This window comes from Streptopelia decaocto (genome assembly GCF_964273445.1).
Source record: "Streptopelia decaocto genome assembly, chromosome: Z".
Taxonomy (NCBI): Eukaryota; Metazoa; Chordata; class Aves; order Columbiformes; family Columbidae; genus Streptopelia; species Streptopelia decaocto.
Window position 1 is genome coordinate 80642815 of NC_138657.1, and position 20974 is coordinate 80663788.

Below are 20974 nucleotides of genomic sequence, written 5' to 3' on the forward strand. Positions count from 1 at the left end.
GTATTTATTGTGTTAACTGGGTGTTCTTTTAATTTTTTCTCCTTTATACTGTTGTAACTCTACAGAAATGTGTGTCCTGGTCCTCTATTTTCTTAGTAAAATGTATTCTCTTTGCCTAAGTTACATTTGATTTTGTTTATTCTGAAAAAAATAACACTTTACCTATACAGAATTGGTATGCGATCACCTGCACCACTGCTGATATTTACCTTTTTTCCCCCTTTTTATCTCTTTTCAAATGCTCAGCAAACAAAACATACTGAGGCTGTAGTTAAAGCTATTCAACTTTTAGCTCTTCAACTGGTTTTCTAGGACATCTGCCTCTTTTACAGCACTTTTAAAGAGGTTCTTTATTAAAAGACTCGAGGACCTACATCCGTATTTTAATAGCTGAGGGAAAACACCTGAGTGTGAGGGCGGTTTGTGGTATCGCCCGGCAGAGCGGGGCCCCGCCCGCCATTCGGGGCCGGGAGAGCCGGGAGCTCCGAGCGGCGCAGCGCGGGCTCCACCTGCCGCCGCCGGGGGGAGGTAGGCGGGGCGGGCGGCTACGCGAGGCCGGGGCTCCGGGCCTGCGGGTCGGGCCTATTCCTGCCGCGTTTTCTGACTAAATCAGCCGTGTCCTCTCCTCCCACCCCCCGCTCCACCTCGGGCGGCTGCGAGGTGTTTGAGGGGGGGGTCAGAGTATTCTGGCTGGTTCTCATATCCCCGCCTCACGGACACAAATTCCCAGCATAAATCCTGAGGCTGGTTCAGCTGAGAAGTTGGCAATCTGCTCTTCAGTGAGGAAAAGGAAGCAAAATGTGTATTTCTGCCTTTTCGGGATGTGATAAACGCATTCTCCCCCCCCTGTTATCTCCCAATTCAGGTAATTACACCTTGCACCTCATTTTTCTTCAGAGAACCCTCAGGGAAAGGTCTGTTCTCTTTTGTAAAGCTGTGGCAGCTCCTCTAAAATCAACTCAGTGTCATAAACAGTAATTCTTTTTCTTGAAAGGTATCTGAAGCTGTTGAGGCACCTGGAGTTTGAAACGAGGCAGAAATACATCTGAAAACAAGGTAGGAATTAAACCTGGGAAGGCTGAAGCGCATCCCATAAGGCAAGAAGCATCAGAGTTGTGCTCAGGGAGATTCTGCTCTTAATGTGGATTTTCTGCTCCTATAGACCAACCCGGACAATATAGCAGGTACATAAATAACTAGAGTATGGCAGCTCATTGTATAGATCCTTCTGCAGCTTTCGGGCTGTGTGAAGGTTTGGTAGCACTTAATTTTCACTTCAACACTCGTGAGAAGTAAAACATCTGTTGCTTTTGAGGATGCTGTGGCGAAGGCAAAATAATTTGGGTCTTGTCGTGGTCGCTGATGTTGTTTTGGGGTGCGAATCTTTCCCTTTGGTGTCCAGTAACAGCGGTTAAATGGCGGCAGTTTGGCGCCGCTCGTTCTGAAACGGTTTTTAGGGGAAAATTCGAAGCTTAAATAACGCGAAGAAGGAAGAAATAATGGTGGGTTTAAAGCTCAGAGCGTTTCCAGCTGGATAGGGCTGTTTCTTTAGGTAACGAGCTATGGTCACGTCTTACTTTGGGCTGCATGTTTGCAACCTTCCTTTGATGTAAAACTGCTGCTCGTAAATATTGTGTTGTCTGAAAATCACATCCCACTCTGCTTTTGTTTCTATTTTATAAGGGAATTTGATTGTCACATTAAATTATGTTCGCTGAAAGTAAAGAAGTTTGTTTCTTTCCCGGCATAAATACGTACGTTCAGGGGCTCGAAATCTCCCTTTCAGGTGCCGCACCGACGTATTTAAAATGTCGATGGATATAACGTTCCTCGGCACAGGCTCGGCGTATCCCTCTCCGACAAGAGGAGCGTCGGCCCTGGTGCTTCGCCGGGAAGGGGAGTGTTGGCTCTTTGACTGCGGGGAGGGGACGCAAACGCAATTCATGAGGAGCCACCTCAGAGCAGGTTTGTGCCGACTAAAGGTTTTGCGACGAGGGGAGCGGGGAAGCAATTTCGTGGGATCGAAACGCGTTGCGCTGGTGTTATTTGAATACACGCTAAACACGCCTGAGCATCTGAAGGCGCGGTTGCCGAACCTGCCGCGCAGAAATCCTCGATTGACCTTTGGTGAAGAGCTGTATTTGAGCATAAGTTGGGGAATGAGCTATTAGAGAGCAGCGTAGGGGAAGGGGACCTGGGGGTCCTGGGGACAGCAGGGTGACCATGAGCCAGCACTGGGCCCTTGTGGCCAGGAAGGTCCCTTCAATCCCTGACATTCTCTGATTCTGTGAGAACCAAACTCTCCTAAATTCATTTCTCGGGCTTTGCGATTTCAAACGTCGGGCCACAGACCAGCTGTAAACCGGCATGGTTTGTATTTGTCTGAAGGCAGCTCTAGACAGTACCCGCTGCGAGTCTTCAATAGATATTGTGCTTTTATTTTCAAGCAGCGCGTATTCGTGTTAACTTCCATTTTGGCAATAAAATAGCAAGCAGATTTGCCTTCAGTCACTGTGCTTTTGCAGCCTTTGGACTCTCGAGTTATAAAGATGGAATTATCAACGAAAAACTTTTTAATGGACTTTGAAATCAAACCCGGATGTTTATTTTCTTTTATTTATGATCATTTCATGTGCGGAATTCAAAACTAGACACAAATTCCACCTCAGGTTTCTCATTAGTTTCCATGGGATGTATCAAAGCGCAAATACTTTGTGGCGTTTCTTTGCAGGTGTCACCAGTTGATTCTGTTCTGTGTCTTGCTTCGAAGCGACTAAAACCTTTGTCTCTGACGTCTTTTCTCGACCAGTTTCACCAACATAAACCTTGTGTGTTAGTTTCTTCAACACTCATTTCATTTTCATTTCCCTCCTTTATTTCCCGCTTCTTGCCACAAATTGTTCTGACGTTGGTTTATTTTCCTCTGTTGTTGTTCTTTCTAATCGCCAGGCAGAATCACCAAGATTTTCATAACTCACCTTCACGGCGACCACATTTTTGGCCTTCCCGGCCTGCTGTGCACGCTTAGTCTCCAAGTTAACCCCGACCTAAGCAAACCGCCGCTCGATATTTACGGCCCCGTAGGGCTGCGGTATTTCATCCGGAGGAGTCTGGAGCTCTCCCACTCCCAGCTTCTCTTTCCCTACGCTGTTCATGAGCTGGTACCAACACCAGATCAATGCCCTGTGGAGGAATTTAAAGACTTCTCTTGCTTGGATGGAGATGAAGTGTCTCAAGGTGCACAAGGGCGAATTCTCCACCTGGATCCAGTAGAAAACTCTTACTTACTGCTTGAGGATGAGCAACTGGTTGTGAAAGCGTTTCGCCTGTTCCATCGCATCCCTTCCTTTGGCTTTATGGTGGAAGAGAAGCCCCGGCCCGGTAAACTCAACGTCCAGAAGCTGAAAGACCTTGGTAACTACTTTATTTTCCCTCTTTTGAATGTTTTAAAGGCCTAAAAGCGTGAGCGGTGACTCCGCAAATGCAGCTAATTAGACCTGCTGTATCTCTCCATAATCCATTTACATGCAATATTCCCTTTTCTATTAAAGACGTTTTCATACTTCATAGCAACGCAGCGACCTGAATCACAAATACCCATTAATATCGTGCAGGGAAAAGCAACCGCGTGCAGACGTTAAAGTTTAAAAAGCACAAAGTAGCTTTGAGGAAAATACGCGTCCTGAGTATTGACTTTAATATGAAGGACGTAGCTTGTCTTTAAACACGCTTCCTGCTGATGGTACGAGCTCTTTATTCATGTGAAATACCCATCGCTATTTATATCGAGGTTGTATTTAGCCCGTGATGATTTTCAAACCGAATCTTAATACTTACGGACTCTATTTCCCAGGAGTTCAACCAGGTCCTCTCTATGGGAAGCTGAAGAACGGAACCTCGGTCGTTCTGGAGAACGGAGTCACAATTTCTCCTTCGGACGTCTTAGAAAACGCGATTCCCGGAAGGAAAATCTGCATTTTGGGGGATTGTTCGGGGCCGGTGGGAGATGCGGCCGCCAAGCTTTGCTATGGAGCCGATGTGCTGGTACACGAAGCCACGTTGGACGATACCCAAGAGGAAAAGGCGCGAGAACGCGGGCACAGCACCCCCAGAATGGCGTCGGCTTGGGCCAAACGCTGCGAAGCCAAGAAGCTGGTGTTGACTCATTTCAGTCAACGATACAAACCCAGAGGGGAGGGAGACGCGGACGTCGCCGAAATGAAGAGACAGGCCGAGCTGGGGTTGGATGGGCAAGAAGTGACGCTGGCCGAGGATTTTATGACCATAGAAATTCCTATGAAAAAGGAAAAATAGCCGCTTTTGGAAAGCCGGAAAAAAGGACGCGCAAACATCTGGAATTTGGAATGAATTCGCGATGGGTTCGGACGCTGAGCCGCCCCAGAATGGGAGCGTTAAGGCGGCACAAACCTCCTCAGCCCGTGAGGTTTAAGATATTTATTAAGAATTCAAGATATCCTGCCCGTTAAAAGCCTTTGAATAACATCTATTTCAAATTTACACACTTAATTTTCGAACTGTTATACTGGAATTAATGAAGTATTTATAACCCCGCCAAATCTTTGTAACTGGGGGTGTTTTTATGCTTGAGTCGAGTTCTAATTCTCCAATTCCACAGGATGTTTCCTCATCAGTAAACACAATTTAGGCTTCCTGTCCGAACCAATATTGAAATTTAATTGAATATAATTCATTTAAAGCCCTAAGTTTGTACACCCAGTAAAGCGTTTGGAAATCTTGACAAGTCGTTGTTTCTAAATCGTTCCTCCGGGTGCGTTTTCAAAGGCAAATGCTTTAAATTTAAGATAACAAAGCTTCAAAAAACCAAAACCGTGATCATTTATAGCATATATATGAGTATATATATTTATATACAGCGATAAGCTTCGCCCAGAACAAGCTGGTGAGGTGAGCAAGTTAAATCCTGAATATAATTTTGCTATATTCGTGTTTTCTTCGCGAAGGGCGGACTGGGCTATAATTAAATCTTAATAAATAAAGAGTGTGAGATATGTATCTATATATATATATATATAAGGAATGATTGCAAACATCCTAAATATATTTTTAGGATCTAAATGAATATATTTTATAATCCAGTTATAGTTGTCTCATTGTTCTTGCCAAGGTCCACTCTTCAAGTCTGGATACTAAAGCGCTTCATCAAACTGGTGAGACTTGAATTAAATTAATTGGAAGAGCAGAAAAATTTAGAATATACACCCACCTCACAACTTTTAAGAATAATTTACTCATAATTACGTTCATTTCCAAGGAAAAGCGCATGAATTATTTAGCTGGGCTGGTTTCGTTCTAAAAAGCCCATTTCTGGTCCAGGTCGTTTGGCACAAAGTCACCGCGACGACTTAATGCGTTTTTTATTAAGGATAAAAACGTATCGATCGGGATCTTGAGGTAGAACGAGCCGAGATTTGATTGAAAGAACATTTTGGGGGGGAACGGACGCTAAACCGCAACGTGTTAAATGGATCCAGCACTTCGTGTTTGAAAAATACCGGAGTTCGGAGGCGTTTTTGGTGCGTGAAGCGTCTTCCTTTGAGCTCCGGCTTCAAACACACGGATCTATAATCACGATATAATCACAACGACCCCGAATTCAGATCGTTTCCCATTTAATACGTGTTGTCAAAGCGAATTAATTTCATGTTCCCAAACTCAAATATCAGATCATCTGCAACGCGCTCAGCAAATCCCGATGTGAAGAAGCTTCAATTACATCCACCCAGGAAAAGCCCAATATAGCACTATTTTACATTGCTTTTCATCACTGAGATTTAAAGGGTGTGGAAGTGGCTATAAATGACTTTATAGTGTGAGCAGGAAGTTTTTTGCTATGGTGATATAACGATTTTTTGTCATTTCCATCATTCTTCGTTGTTCTTATCAGAGTAGCTGCGTTAGCACCCTGCCAAACACCCCCTGTATTTAGCAAAAACGTTGCATTTTGCAGCGATTGCGGCATTTCGTGCCTCTTTTCCCTTCTCTTTTGTCTTCTAACGAATTAATATTCTCATTTTCAGCTGAATTCCGTTGGGGAGTTTGATTTTCCTGGATTTGCAGTTGGATTTGCAGCCCAGTGTTTGCATTGGGGTTGCATTAGTGTCCCCGTGCATTTGTTGCGGTTGCATTTGGGGGACTTTCTACTTCTGGGGTTTGCATTTGTGAGGTTTTTCCACTTCTGGAGGTTGCATTTGTGGGATTTTGCACTTATAGGGATTGTGTTTGCATTTGTTAGAGCCGCATTTTTGGCCCGCTGCCTTTTCGCGGGCGCCGGACGCCAACCACAAAAATAAACCCGCGTAACGCGCCCGCCCGCTCCACTCTCTTCCAGCCGGCTGCGCAGCAACCGCGGCGCGGCGGGCGCGCATGCGCACTTGGCTCGCGGGAGGCGCTGCGCGGAGCCGCTCCGCCGTGGCGGGCGGGGAGGTGGGGGGGGGGGGGTGATACCCGGATGTCGCGCATGCGCGGGTGCGCTCGGACGTGTCGGCCGCGGAGCGCGAGCGGCCGGAGCCACCACAACAACAACAAGCCCGGGAAGGCGGCGGCGGCGGCCGGTGCAGGGCGGCCGGTTCCCCCGCTTCCCCGCGCCTCCCAGCGCCGCCCCCGCCGCAGCCCCGGGGAGGGGAGGGCCGGGCAGGGCGGGGGGGCGGAGGCCTGGCCCGCTCCGCCGCACCGGGGCCGGCTGAGGCGAGGGAATCCTCCCCCCCCCCCCCGCCCCGGCACCGCTTCTCACCACAGGCCGCGCCCGGAGAGCGGCCGCTCAGGTAACACCCGCTCTCGGGTCCCCGAAAAACACCCCCCCTCAAAAAAAAAAACCAACCCAAACAACAAACTTTGACTATGATTTATTTAAAATTTTCTCCCCTCTCTCCCGCACGCTGGGAAATGGGTTTTGTTTGCTTTGCCTCTGCCAAACCTGCCATTTTATTCACGGTAACAGGCGCACAATTAAAGATTATTCCATCATTACTATTTTTCCTTCCCTTCCCCGTGTCACGTTGTGTTTTTTTTATTTTTTTGAGGGGGGTTTGTGACTTGTTCCATCCTTGAGCCTTCCAGTTTTATACCGCGGGAGGCTGGTTAATTTATGGGCTAATCCACTTGTGGGTTGGACGCGTTATTATTTCGAACCCAAATTGCACGACTGCAACCCCAAGTGTTGTCAAACACACACGGCCGGAGCAGGATCGTGGTGTTTTTTACCACCGCTTCTCAAATTATCTCGGTTAAGGCTGCTGTGCCACTGTCAACAGGCGAGAGCGATTCCCCACTGTCATCTTTGTAACTCTAAGACTCTCGTCCTCTTATTACTTTGCTCAGTGATGTCGCTTGTCGAAACTTATAAAACTAAACTTGTTTTTGCGCCCCGTAATAGGCAACTTGTCCTTCTGGCCCTCCTGTTATCTTGGCCGGAGTTTCTTCTCGCTTTGCATTCGCCAACCTCTTTTGATTTGCTTGTTGCATAAGCATGTGTGTTTAATATTGATGGGGAAACTTTATTTCAAAGAGTTGCGGCCTAAAGAGTGTCTCAAACTGATTAGAATGCCTTTTTCTTGACGTCGATGGCTCTTTACATAATGCGTTCGAGCGCAGCCGGCACAATAGGGTTGTGAGTTTGGAGAGGTAGCGACAGATTTAGCGGAGAACAAAGGTGCTGAGAGCGGGTCCTGGTGAGGAGCAGCCGTCACTGTGCTGGTGTTAAAGTCCTCCTGGAATCTTAGGACTCTGTTTTCCTATGTTGTTCACCTTGTGAAAAACTCGGCTTTTGGTTGCGGCTGGAATTTTCCACGCTTGCTTTGCCCAGAGGTGATTTTTGTGTGTTTTGCAGAGAACATTATCCCCGTGCAGATTACAATAAAGAACAGATGTTATCTAATACACCTATTGCCGGGGTATCGAAACGTTACGTGCGAGTGGAAAAAAATCACACCGCTTCTGCCCGAGTGAGGTTTGACTCTTCCTTTTATTGCTTGGCCGAGCCGCAATTGTTTCCTCTTTGGGATGTTTTGACAAATTGGCCTTCTTGGAAGAACCTTTCTTTGAGAATATGGGGCTTGCAGGATCCTCTGAGGAAGAGTTCAGGTTTGCTTGTTGTTTTATGGCAAAACTTCCACCGCCTTCAGCTTTTTCTCCGCCCGTTGTTGGGTTTTAATGCGGTGTGAGGATGAGGAGAGGGGGTGAAACACCCTTTTGGAGGTGCGTTGTGCAAATAAATCCAGTTTTCGAGGAGTTTAGTGCCCTTTCCATGTCGTGATCGTCCCTCTCTGACCATACAAGAAGCCTGTATTGAAAAGAGGAGCTTTTTGAGCCGTGAATTTTCCCCAAAATAGAACGTAGAAGTGCTTTTTGAAAGCCGTTGAAGCGCACAGGTGGAAACCGCGAGGAGTAAAGATGCAGATGAGCAGCCACATCGCTTTCTTCCCCAAAGAAATGGCTGCTCGTGCTTTTTTCACCGCAGATTTATGTGAAGACGAAAGAGTTGCCACTCAGAGTTGTCTTAAAACTCGTCTCCGGTTCTTTTGACGCTGTCATGTGTCTTCAATTTTTCTAGCGCCTGACAGCGAGATGAGCAGAATTGAGAGTGATGATTCAGATAAGCGCACAAAAATAGTGTTCTGGGGAATGTTAGATCTTAGTGTACAGAAGTGTGGTACCTTTGCAGTTCTCCCGCTCTTTAATGCCGCTTGTTCTTATGTCTACAAACATTTTTGTTCCCGTTCACCCTTTGGGCAAGTAGCTAATAGTCTAATGTGCTGGAAAGTAGCTGCAGTTTAATCACTTATTCATCTCTTCATCAAATCTCGAGCTGCCTTTTGTTTTATTGGTTTATGGATTCTTTTTCTTTATCATGTTGATCATAAAACTTCTACCACTGCATTATTAAACAGCCAAACTCCGGAGTAATGTTTTGGTGGTTAAAAGCTATCAAATATATATACGCTGCTTTAGCGGCAGCTTCGTGTTCGTCTAATTTTGGAGGCAGCAGCTTATGCAAGAGCCTTTCTCGTCCTTTATTCGTGGGAAATGTTCTAGCAAAACGTCAATTTGTATGCTCTTCTAATTAGCCAGTTCGTTAACATCGCGGTACCGCCTGGGCTCAAAATGTTGCGGATCTAGGACTGGGGTGGCTGTTACTCCCAGAGCATCGGGAGCAAACTCCGGTAACCCGTTCTTATGTTTTCTTAGATACATTTTTCCCCAAATTACCTTCATATTTTACTTGAAAGCTCAGACCATATGAGCTTTTCTTTTCCTTTTCCCCCAAGACCGTAGTAATACTTAATACTAAAGTCATGGCTCATCGCAAAGGGTGTTCTGCCTGCAATTCTGCTGACTCGCTTAGACCCTTCTGCATTATTTTACAACGGATAATGGCCAAGTTATCTTAAGATTCATAGCGTAGATAAAAACGTATCGTACCTGGCGAATGCCGTTAGAAACGCTTATTTTCCATACGTTATTGTCTTTAGCATCTCTGCATTTGTAACACCAGCCCTTATACGTACGAGGACTAAAAGTTCTCAGCTTTATATATTTATGTTCATCACAGAGCATTTTTGCTGCTGAAAATCTGTGATTGCATCATTTAGAACGGAACAGTTCAGTCAGAAAGGATCTGCTCATCCATTGGTGATCGTTTGAAATGCTTTAAGGTGACACAGAACTGTTTTCTGATCAGTTTGCACAAAAAGAAAAGGCAGATCTTTCTCTACCTTGTTGTTTAAAGGCTTCCCGAGCCCCAAATGTGTCATCTGTTACTCCGCACGTGTAACATCTTTGTTTTTAATTTGATTTTAACTTCACAAACTGCTTGGATTCCCCTCACAACTGTTTATTTCAGGCCTCTTGCACACGCGGTGGCAAATCCATCTTGGTTGTTCCTTCGCTTCGGATGCGTCCGTGTCTCCTGTCTACCCCATGTCAACGTCCCACCAGCATCTCTGCACCTTCAGCACCGCGTCTGGAACCTCTTTTCTGAGCTGGAACCTCTTTTCTGAGCTCATCTCCATCATCAAAACCACTATTAATACTTCACACATAATTTGTCCCGCGAAATCTCCGAGCGTCTCAAGTCGCGTCTCGTTTAAAAAACATCTAGTTGGCCGTAGCAATTTAACGAATCAAATCCAAGCTCAGAAAATGACGTGGAGGGGCTTTTGGCCTTTCGCCCGTTTCTTAAAGCAATTATCGGGTGGCATTTGGACTGTCACATTTTTAGACCGAGTTTCTCGGGGAATTTGAGCCCTCCGCAGCTGCGATTGGCTTCAACCCCACTGGAAATGAACAGGGTAGGGTATCATAGCAGCGTCGCGCTGGATTAACCGTCTTGCCCGAGCTGTCGGATTCCTCCGATCATATTCCTTTGGGTTAGTCGCTCATTTCCAGCTCCATCCACGGTTTATCCGTGTAAGCGTTTTATTTCATTTGCTCGTTCGGGGTTGATCGTTCTCCCCAAAGTTCCCAAATTCGCTTCGCTAAATGGCTGCGACACCTTTTTTGCAGCCCTCATGCCTTGAGTTTCTGTAATAATACCTTTGTATAAGCAAGGAAATCAACTCCGCGTGTTTTTTTCTAATCTAAAACCCATCTTTTCTCTTCCTAAACCTCTTGTTTGTACCTTCAGACGGCGCACGTGTCTCTCCCGACGTCTCTATGTCTCTACGTGCTTTTTGCTGAAGGCTTTCAAACTCAAACGCACCTCAGCAACTCTCAGGCCTGGCGAGAGACCTTCCAGACCTTCCACAATCTATTTCTATTGTTCAGGTAATTTCTGGCAGCCGTGAAAACGGGGCATGTGGCACCAGCGTCGCGGTTTTCGTTTCAGACAGCTGCTCCGTGGTTGGAATTTCATCGCGCCGGCTAAAAAGATCCGTCACCCTTCAGTGAGGAAAGTGGGTCGTACGTGGTATTTGTTCAAGTCTGCATTGGTCTCGGAAGAAGAATTTCAGCTCCTGGTTACTTATCAGTTCTTGGAGATAGTGACGTGTTCACTACATGTCGTTAAAGGTGTTTTTAATGACTTGGCAATCTTGTCTTTCAGATTTCTCTCCTTTTCAGAGGATCTTATTCTTGTTACAGTACTTAAACTATCACGGAACACTCGTTGGCTTGTTTTTTAACACTTCTTAATGCTTCTTAGTTGCAATCCATACCATAACGAGGTAATTCTCTATAACTTTGTTAGAATATTAGTTTAGCTTGTTCTCTTTGTTCTGCTTGCACCATATCATAGCAAAAGGGAGATAAATATCTTATTCCTTGGCAGGCGAAGCCAAGAGCTTCACTCTCATCTCTTGCTGCTTGTCTCGTGTTCTCAGTCTCTTTTTTGCCTCTTTTCCCCCCAAAACACTCTCACCTGTTGCTGTTTCCATGAAATTCCTGCCGAGAGGGATATTTTTGCTCCATATACTTGGCTCTCCCTATCCCACTGTATATCCAAGCGCGGGATGAGCGTGGGACGTGCTAAGGAACGAATGTATGGTTTCATACATCAAATAAACATTAAATCACGCAGGCAGACGGTTGTTTGGCGGAACATCCAGCGCTCCGTGGCCGGAAGCCTTAAAAATACGTCACGTTAAGGTTGCGTTTTGCTTTTATTCGCATACATGAAAGCAACAGAGTAAGAAGGTGTGAAGGCACCTCTTGAATGTGTGATCAGCGGAGCGATTTAGTGAGAAAATCAATTTGGAGGAACTTAAAAACTTGTCTGCAAATTATCCAAAGAAGAAACACCTCACGGTGTCTATTGATAGACACCAGTGTGGTAACTACTGACCTACTCGCTTTTTTGGGGATTAAAATTGCGCGATTAAATAGAGGATTTCTCTAGAGGGGACTTGTAAAGCTCCCGAACGGCCACGCGCTTCGATATTCAAAACCCTCAAAACAAGCGGCCCGGCTTCGGAAAGTGCTGAGCGGTCAGAAGCTCCTGCGGAGCGCCGGGTGAGTCGACATTTCGGAAGATCGTCCCGCTTCAATAAGGATTTATTCGCTCCATCTTCCTCCGCTCAAAGTCAGCGAGGAAATTTATCATTCATCTCTTTATTTCAAGCTCTTTTGGCTAATAAATTTATTATTATTATTATTTATGATGACTTGTGCCCATCTATCTGGGATGCTGGTTTATATTTAAGGGAAAGGATATTTATTCTGGTTTAGCTGGTGGATCTATGTAGGTTGCCATAGAGAATGAGTGACAGGTTAAGCTTGACTTTTCAAAGAGGTTTAATGAGTTGAAGCGCAAAAGGAGAGACTTAAATAACTAAGTAAAATGATCTTACTCGAACTTTTAGGTTAGTGTTTTCCTTTATATATTTTATTTACATTGCTGAGAATGTAATGGTGGTTTCAGAAAGGCTTCTATTTTAAACTTATTCAGAAAATGTAAAGTGTAGTAATTAAGTAGCTCATTCAGAATCAATCAAGCTCTTCTAATTTGTGAATTAAAGGAAACTTCCAAAGGATATTCGAGAAGAATAAATTCATGACCAGAAACCACTGCAGGTTCTTCCCAAGTGGAGCTTAAAGGCCAAATACTTTAGGACAGACTTATTCCTTATCTTAAATTTAGTGTAATTAAGGCAGTTCTGTTTGAGACACTTTTTTACTGACTTCGGTATGTCTTCATGTGCTTTTTAATATCCTGCACGTAGCTTGAAAAAGAAGCCAAAAGCCACAGAGAAACGTGATTTGTTACTAAAGAAATTCTAATGTAGCTATTTTTTCCTCCTAGGTTTTCCCATCTAACGCTTCACTTGGATCATCTCTCGTTCATCGGCTTGAAAATCAGAACAGCCTCCAAACCCGACGGTTGATCTGAAAGGAAAATTAAACAAAAAAAGCTGTGACAAATGGACAATATGTCTATTACTAACACGCCAACAAGTAATGACGCTTGTCTGAGCATCGTTCACAGCTTGATGTGCCATCGCCAAGGTGGGGAGAGCGAAACCTTCGCCAAACGCGCCATCGAGAGTTTAGTGAAGAAGCTGAAGGAGAAAAAAGATGAGTTGGATTCTTTGATTACGGCCATAACCACGAACGGAGCTCATCCCAGCAAGTGCGTGACGATCCAGAGAACGCTAGACGGGAGGCTTCAGGTTAGTACAAGCGAAAAATCAGATGTTCTCCTCCATTCTGGAGTGTTGAGGAAGAGTAGCTGTCCACCAGCTTTATTTTTATTTTTTCCTATTTTGATGATGGAGAGAATCACAGAATGTCAGGGATTGGAAGGGACCTGGAAAGCTCATCCAGTGCAATCCCCCCATGGAGCAGGAACACCCAGATGAGGTTCCACAGGAAGGTGTCCAGGCGGGTTGGAATGTCTGCACAGAAGGAGACTCCACAACCCCCTGGGCAGCCTGGGCCAGGCTCTGCCACCCTCACCAGGAACAAGTTTCTTCTCAAATTTAAGTGGAACCTTTTGTGTTCCAGTTTGATCCAATACCCCTTGTCCTATCACCGGTTGTCACCGAGAAGAGCCTGGCTCCATCCTCCTGACACTCCCCCTTTATAGATCTGTAAATATGAATGAGGTCACCCCTCAGTGTCCTCTTGTCCAGCTCCAGAGCCCCAGCTCCCTCAGCCTTTCCTCACACGGGAGATGCTCCACTCCCTGCAGCATCTTGGTGGCTGCGCTGGACTCTCTCCAGCAGTTCCCTGTCCTGCTGGAACTGAGGGGCCACAACTGGACACAAGATTCCAGGTGTGGTCTCCCCAGGGCAGAGCAGAGGGGCAGGAGAACCTCTCGGACCTACTGACCCCCCCCTTCTAACCCACCCCAGGTCCCATTGGCTTCCTGGCCACAAGGGCCCAGTGCTGGCTCATGGTCACCCTGCTGGCCCCAGGACCCCCAGGTCCCTTTCCCCTACGCTGCTCTCTAACAGCTCATTCCCCAACTTACACTGGAACCTGGGGCTGTTCCTGCCCACATTCAAGACTCTACACTTGCCCTTGTTCTATTTCATTCCATTTTCCCGCCCAGCTCTCCAGCCTGTCCAGGTCTCTGATGGCAGCACAGCCTCTGGCGTGTCAGCCACTCCTCCCAGCTTGGTGTCACCAGCAAACTTGCTGACAGTCACTCTATTCCCTCGGCCAAATCACTGATGAATATATTGAACAGTCCCGGCCCCAGCACTGCCCCTGAGGCCCTGCACTGGATACAGGATCAACTGGACTCTGCCCATTGACCACGACTCTCTGGTTCTTCCCTTCAGCCAGCTCACACTCCACCTCACTCCCCGCTCATCCAGCCCGCACTCCCTCAGTTCAGCTGGGAGGATGCTGTGGGACACGGTGTCAAATGTCTCACTCAAGTCAATGTAGACCACGTCCACCGCTCTGCCATCATCCATCCATCTTGTTATGTCCTCATGAGAGATGATGTTGATGTTTGTCCTCTCCCAAAGAAAGGGAAATATTTCCCAATCGACTTTTGTGTCTTGACTTTTTAGGTGGCCGGTCGCAAGGGATTCCCCCATGTGATTTACGCTCGTCTTTGGAGGTGGCCCGATCTTCATAAAAATGAACTCAAGCATGTTAAATATTGTCAGTACGCTTTTGACTTAAAATGTGACAGTGTCTGTGTAAACCCTTACCATTACGAGCGTGTAGTATCGCCTGGCATCGGTAAGTAGCCTCTCCATTTCAGGTGGGAATAAACTAGACAATGTTTGTCTTTTGGGGTGTAGAATATACAGGCCTAAATTAGAAACATTCACTTTAATGGTCTAATTATAAATGTGCTCTTGTTTGTCTGAATGGAATGATATTTTAACCTTTATTCCAGATTGGAAAGAACAGTTTGTGACTGTTGTTGAAGCCTTTTTGTTGGCTTTGCGCACATTTCTTACCGTGAATGTGTATCCTAGGAGTAATTTAGCGTTGGGACTTGTGTTGTGATGGAGGGGGGTATATTATGTAGAGCCTAATTTATAAAAGCTTATAAACTTAATGTTCAAATCTCCATGTATATAACCATCCACACCCTCTTTTTCTTCTTTTTCAAGATCTCTCAGGGCTGACACTACAGAGTTCTGGTGAGTAATTCTATTTACTGTTGCATTTTTATGGGCACAAACCGTGTTAAACTCTCAGGACGCACGGATTTTATTCCTGGATATTTCCTTGGGAAGGGGAATAGAGAGCAGATGGAATTGAATTTGTCTTTTGGAAAACCAGCTCAGCAGCGTATGAGAAGCAAATATTGATAAATAATTTAAATTGAAGCTTCAGCTCCCCTCGTGTGTCCTGTTTTCATTGCAATTGATGTTCATAGAGAAGGAAATTTGGGTAACCCGGTGTTTTGATTAGAAATATTCAAGCAAAAATGACATAAAACCCCAGACAACTCAACAAAGCTTTAACTTGCCTGCTCATCTTTGCTTATTTTGGTACCTGTGTCGTCTGAAAAATGATCCTTTTGTATAGAATGAAAGCTTATGAACCAGTGGTTAAATACATAATAAGTATTTCCCTGTCGTGCTACTGTTTTCACAGCAGGAAACCGAAAATTGCCGTCAGATTTTAATATATTTAAGGCTGCTTTAAAAACGAGCGCGAGCTCTAATGTAGGATGAGAGTTTTACTTGAATGTGCTCAATAGAATAAATATATATATATATTAAAAAAATGAATGTACTAGAGCTGGTGGTAATTTATGCTGTACGTGGAATATTCTGAATTAGTGGCTACATTGTTAAATATAGTGTTATATTGTCTTTGAATGTGAATTGGATGCTTCTAGTCAATTGGAACGGGAGCTGCTCAGAATTACGTGACGTTTTTCTTCACAAATCATATTTTTCATAGGAGCTTTATAGATATTCCTGTATACTGGGAATTGGTTTGTTAGCTGCTGCATTAACATATATTTAGCTGCTTGACAAAAAGCGTGGTTTTCCCTTTTATTAACCATTTCCACTAGAAAACAAAACGCTGTTGGAATCTACTAAAGGGCAAACCAAACAGTTGTTTTTTCCACCGCGTTGCCTCAGCGTTTATTCGGAATTTAGCGACGTTTATATGGAAAATAAAGTCTAGATTTGCTTTGCACGCTGACCCGTTTGCTCCTTCGCAGCTCCGTCGAGCATGTTGGTGAAAGACGAATACGTTCACGACTACGAGGGGCAGCCGTCGTTGTCCTCGGCCGAAGGCCATTCGGTCCAAACCATCCAACACCCGCCCAGCAACCGGGCGTCCACGGAGCCGTACAGCACCCCGGCCATGCTGGCGCCCACCGAGGCCAGCACCACCAGCACCACCAACTTCCCCAACATTCCCGTGGCTTCGACAAGTAAGATTCACACCTATTTTACCAAAGAATCCGCCGAAAACCGCCAAATCTCCAAGATAACGGGGGGTTTTCACCCAAGCGTCGCTCGCGTTGGCGCCGCGGTGTCGCCGCGTTGATACGATGCGATCTCATCATCGTTAACGTCGTGGCTATGATTTGAATAATTGCTGTAGGAGTGAAGAATTGTATTCTTTTTTTACAACTATAAGTATTGAGAGACTGGACGGCCCGCTGTCCTACCAAAGCGACAGCCCTAATTAATATTTTAATGAGTCCATAGGGGTGCTGCGTTGAAAATTGCCTTTTCTAGGGGTATTTGCTACAAGTGGAAGAGTTTGCGACGTCAAACCTCCCGCTTCACTCCAAACATTTACACATAGGAAACAGGGAAACCATGACGTTTGGAGAGGTTTCACATAATCACTTTAATATTAAAAATGTGTGAATATAATGGATTTGATGTTATCAAATTTGAATTATGGTGGTGTCTTTAATTTTCGCTAAAACTGAGGTACAACGTCTGTATTTGTCTCCAATGGGGAAAAAAGGACAAGGCAGTTTAATCACATTGTCTTTGCACAACACTTAATAACTTTTTCTCATCCTTGCTCTAATTTTTGGAGCCAAGACATGAAACAAACAACTTAATCTTAGGTTTTAGTTCAGGTTTTCCATTTACAGTTCTAAATTCAGACCAGTTTGAGTGAAACTGCTGAGTGTTAATGGCTGAGCTGAAGCCTTTTCGAATCAAATTCTTACAACCTAGCCTGAAATATTTGTAGTTATACTTCAAAGCTTAGATGGTTTTTGAAATATGTATTTTGGGGGGCGGAAAACCCAACAAAATAAGCAAATTGTTAGCCTGTTTGGGTTCATATTTAATAAAGCCTGGGACGTTTTTCCAGCTGCGAAACGAGATGTGAAGTGGTTGATCGACAGAGTTCCCTGCATCCTTCTCTTAAACTATTCAGGGTGACTATATCTTGCAGCGCCCTTAGTTGGGTTTATTTTCCTACCCGGTAGCGCCGAGCTCTTCTTAATCGCCCATTTTGGAACGTTCATGAATAGGTAGTTTGTTTCTTTACCAGGTATATTGACAGGTAGCCATAGTGATGGACTCTTACAGCCGGGAGCTCAGCAGAATGGCTTTACGGCTCAGCCAGCCACTTACCACCACAGTGAGTATATATATATATATCCATACATGCCATCTTCTTAGCTCTCTAAAACCAGCTCCCGAACGTGCAGGAGAAATAGAGGATTAGAAACGAGACGGGGAGTAACTCCTTAAAAACAAACCGAGCGCTCTTTTTGCTTTTCAGACAGTACTACGACTTGGACTGGAAGTCGGACGGCAGCGTATACGCCGACCATACCTCACCACCAGAACGGCCATCTGCAGCATCACCCGCCCATGCACCCTGGACATTACTGTGAGTAGCACCCGTTTGCGTGTTTATTCAACGCTCGGGGCTCGTTTCGGGTCGTTCTGTACCCTCAAACTCTTTTATTTCAATACAGAACCAGCGTTTTGATGTGTTCTGCGAGTTAAGTAGAAGTGGTTGGTGGACTCTTCTCCGTTACAGCAGCAGAGATTGGAAATTAGGGGTCAGAAATTAGAGACCATAGGTCGGAAATTAGGGATCAGAAATTAGGGATCAAGAAATTAGGGGTTGGAAATTAGAGATCAAGAAATTAGGGGTTGGAAATTAGGGATCAAGAGATCAGGGGTTGGAAATTAGGGATCAAGAGATCAGAGGTGGGAAATCAGGGATCAGAAATTAGGGGTCGGAAATTAGGAATCGGGAATCAGGGGTCACATTAGGGATTGGAAATTAGAGGTTGGAAATCAGGCATTGGAAATGAGGGGTCAAATTAGGGCTTGGGAATCAGGGCTAGGAAGTTAGAGGTTGGAAATTGGGGTCAGGGATCAGAAATCGAGGATAAAGAGATGAGGGGTTGGAAATCGGGTCAAATTAGGGATCAGAAATTAGGGATCAGAAATCAGGGATCGGAAATTGGGGCTCAAGAAGTGAGTGGTCAGGGATTAGAAATCAGGAATAAAGAGATGAGAGGTCAGAAATTAAGGGTCGGAAATTAGATGTTGGAAATTAGGGATTCAAAATCAGAAATTGGAAATTAGGGGTCAAATTAGGGGTTGGAAATGAGGAATCAGAAATCAGGGATTGGAAATTAGAGGTTGGAAATTAGGGGTCAGGGATCAGAAATCAGGAATAAAGAGACAAGGAGTCGGAAATCAGGGATCAAGAAATGAGAGGTTGGAAATTAGAGTTCAGAAATTAGGGTTCAGAAATGAAATTAGGAATTGGAAATGAGGGGTCAAATTAGGGATTGGAAATTAGGGGTCAGAAATTAGGGGTTGGAAATCAGGGGTCAAATTAGGGGTTGGAAATTAGAGGTTGGAAATTAGGGATCGGAAATCAGGGATAAAGAGATGAGGGGTTGGAAATGGGGTCGGAAATCGGGTCAGAAATCACGGATCAAGAAACGAGGGATCGAAAATTAGGGGTTGGAAATTAGGGATTGGAAATTAGGGGTCAAATTAGGGGTTGGAAATCAGGGATCGGAAATGGGTCAGGGATCAGAAATCAGGGATAAAGAGATGAGAGGTCAGAAATTAGGGATTGGAAATTAGAGGTTGGAAATCAGGGATCAGAAATGAGAAATTCAGATAGCTACAGTGCTACCACATATATTTTATATATGTGTTACTATATGTAACAAATCTGGTGTTTCCTTTCTAAGGCTCTGCTTTTAAAACTTTGCAATCCCGTAGTAACTATTCCATTTGCAGAAAACCAAGTTGATTCAGAATATAAAAACCTTCTTTGCGTACAAGAAATGGTATGTTTTCTTTTTCAAGGGCCGGTTCACAATGAACTTGCATTCCAGCCTCCTATATCAAATCATCCTGGTGAGTACAACCTGAACGCGGAATATAGTGGGCATTGAAAACTGTCTGGTTTGAATCTGATTCTTTTGGGATCGAGTCCTCTGAAGTTTGTGAGTATATATTTAAAAGGAGAGGAACCATTTAGCGATAAATCATTGCCATTCAAAACTCTGTTTTGAAATAGCGACGCTGTCCGCGGACCGAATTTAATGGGGCTGCATCCAGCTGGCGGCCACTCACTAGGGGTCAGTGTTGGGTCCAGTCCTGTTGAACATCTTCATTGATGATTTGGATGAGGGGATTGAGACCATCATCAGCAAATTTGCTGCTGACACCAAGTTGGGAGGGAGTGTGGAGCTGCTGGAAGGCAGGAGGGCTCTGCAGAGGGATCTGGAGAGACTGGAACAATGGGCCCATTGCAATGGGCTGAAGTTCACCAAGGCCAAGTGGCGGGTGCTGCCCTTTGGCCACAACAACCCCCTGCAGCGCTCCAGGCTGGGCACAGAGTGGCTGGAGAGCAGCCAGGCAGAAAGGGACCTGGGGGGACTCATGGACAGGAAGCTCAACAGGAGCCACCAGTGTGCCCAGGTGGCCAAGAAGGCCAATGGCATCCTGTCCTGGATCCAAACCAGCGTGGGCAGCAGGACAAGGGCAGTGATCCTTCCTCTGTGCTCTGCATTGGGGAGGCCACCCCTGGAGTATTGTGTTCAGTGCTGGGCCCCTCAGCTCAGGAAAGAGATTGAAGTGCTGGAGCGGGGCCAGAGAAGAGCAACAAGACTGGGGAAGGGACTGGAACACAAGCCCTATGGGGAGAGGCTGAGGGAGCTGGGCTTGTTTAGTCTGGAGAAGAGGAGGCTTAGAGCTGAGCTCAGCACTCTCTAGAACTACCTGAAGGGCAGTTCTAGCCAGGTGGGGATTGGTCTCTTCTCCCAGGCAGTCAGCAATAGGACAAGGGGGCTTAAACTTAAATTGAGGCTGGAGATGAGAAAGCAATTCTGTGCAGAGAGAGTGGTCAGGCATTGGAATGGCTGCCCAGGGAGGTGCTGGACTCACCGGCCCTGGAGGTTTTTAAACTGAGATTGGCCATGGCACTTAGTGCCATGATCTAGTCAATGGGCTGGAGTTGGACCAAGGGTTGGACTGGATGATCTCTGAGGTCTTTTCCAACCCAGTCCATTCTGTGATTCTGTGCAAACTGGGCTCAAACACTGAGCAGTAAAACCATCACCACAAAGGTCATTCATTTAGCGGGGAGAGCTCGAAGTGGCTCATCCAGCCTGTTGTTACCTCTATCTGTTCTTCAGCTCCAGAATACTGGTGTTCAATCGCCTATTTCGAAATGGACGTGCAAGTCGGGGAGACATTTAAAGTCCCGTCGAGCTGTCCCATCGTCACCGTGGATGGATACGTGGATCCGTCCGGAGGGGACCGTTTTTGCCTGGGCCAGCTCTCCAACGTGCATCGAACAGAAGCCATTGAGCGAGCAAGGTATCGCGCGCCTCCCCAAACCCGCCGTGTTCGATGATATTTCATGTTTTCTCCCTTTTGAAACAAGCCTCGTGTATTTATTGAACCCAATTACCTGCAGCACAGTTTATCTTTCCGAAGATAAATGCATCCAAAAAGTGAATTACGCGATAAAAACCTTTGTGATAGCGTGTTGCTTTTTGTTGCTTCCAGGATAAAATGAGCAGCTCGTGCCGTTATGTACATCACGCCGCACC

At 45.5% G+C, this 20974-nt stretch overlaps 2 protein-coding genes across 3 annotated transcripts in view; both read left to right on the top strand.

Moving 5' to 3' along the window:
* The first annotated feature begins 262 nt into the window (after positions 1-262).
* ELAC1 (elaC ribonuclease Z 1) lies at positions 263-4926 on the top strand. Of its 2 annotated transcripts, none has more exons than XM_082074117.1 (5): positions 263-865; positions 995-1184; positions 1787-1965; positions 2950-3414; positions 3854-4926. In XM_082074117.1, the coding sequence occupies exons 3-5, from the start codon at positions 1809-1811 to the stop codon at positions 4312-4314; spliced, it is 1083 nt and encodes a 360-aa protein (XP_081930243.1). In that variant the 5' UTR covers positions 263-865; positions 995-1184; positions 1787-1808; the 3' UTR covers positions 4315-4926. The 2 variants fall into 2 exon arrangements, with proteins under 2 accessions (XP_081930243.1, XP_081930242.1); XM_082074116.1 differs by having other exon boundaries at positions 995-1056.
* A 1566-nt stretch (positions 4927-6492) lies between these two features.
* SMAD4 (SMAD family member 4) overlaps positions 6493-20974 on the top strand; it is a 19590-nt gene continuing 5108 nt past the window's right edge. The window contains exons 1-9 of the mRNA XM_082074212.1: positions 6493-6803; positions 12776-13142; positions 14496-14670; positions 15051-15080; positions 16121-16336; positions 17425-17514; positions 17659-17769; positions 19221-19271; positions 20555-20764. Of these exons, the coding sequence (XP_081930338.1) occupies positions 12894-13142; positions 14496-14670; positions 15051-15080; positions 16121-16336; positions 17425-17514; positions 17659-17769; positions 19221-19271; positions 20555-20764 (1132 nt within the window). The 5' untranslated portion in view covers positions 6493-6803; positions 12776-12893. The remainder of the gene's footprint in view (positions 6804-12775; positions 13143-14495; positions 14671-15050; positions 15081-16120; positions 16337-17424; positions 17515-17658; positions 17770-19220; positions 19272-20554; positions 20765-20974) is intronic.

Coding starts and splice junctions, on each gene's coding strand:
- ELAC1 (XM_082074117.1), top strand. CDS start 1,809: ATGTCGATGGATATAACGTTCCTCGGCACAGGCTCGGCGTATCCCTCT. Junction 1,966..2,949: donor GAGGAGCCACCTCAGAGCAG/GTTTGTGCCGAC, acceptor TCTAATCGCCAG/GCAGAATCACCAAGATTTTC. Junction 3,415..3,853: donor CCAGAAGCTGAAAGACCTTG/GTAACTACTTTA, acceptor TCTATTTCCCAG/GAGTTCAACCAGGTCCTCTC.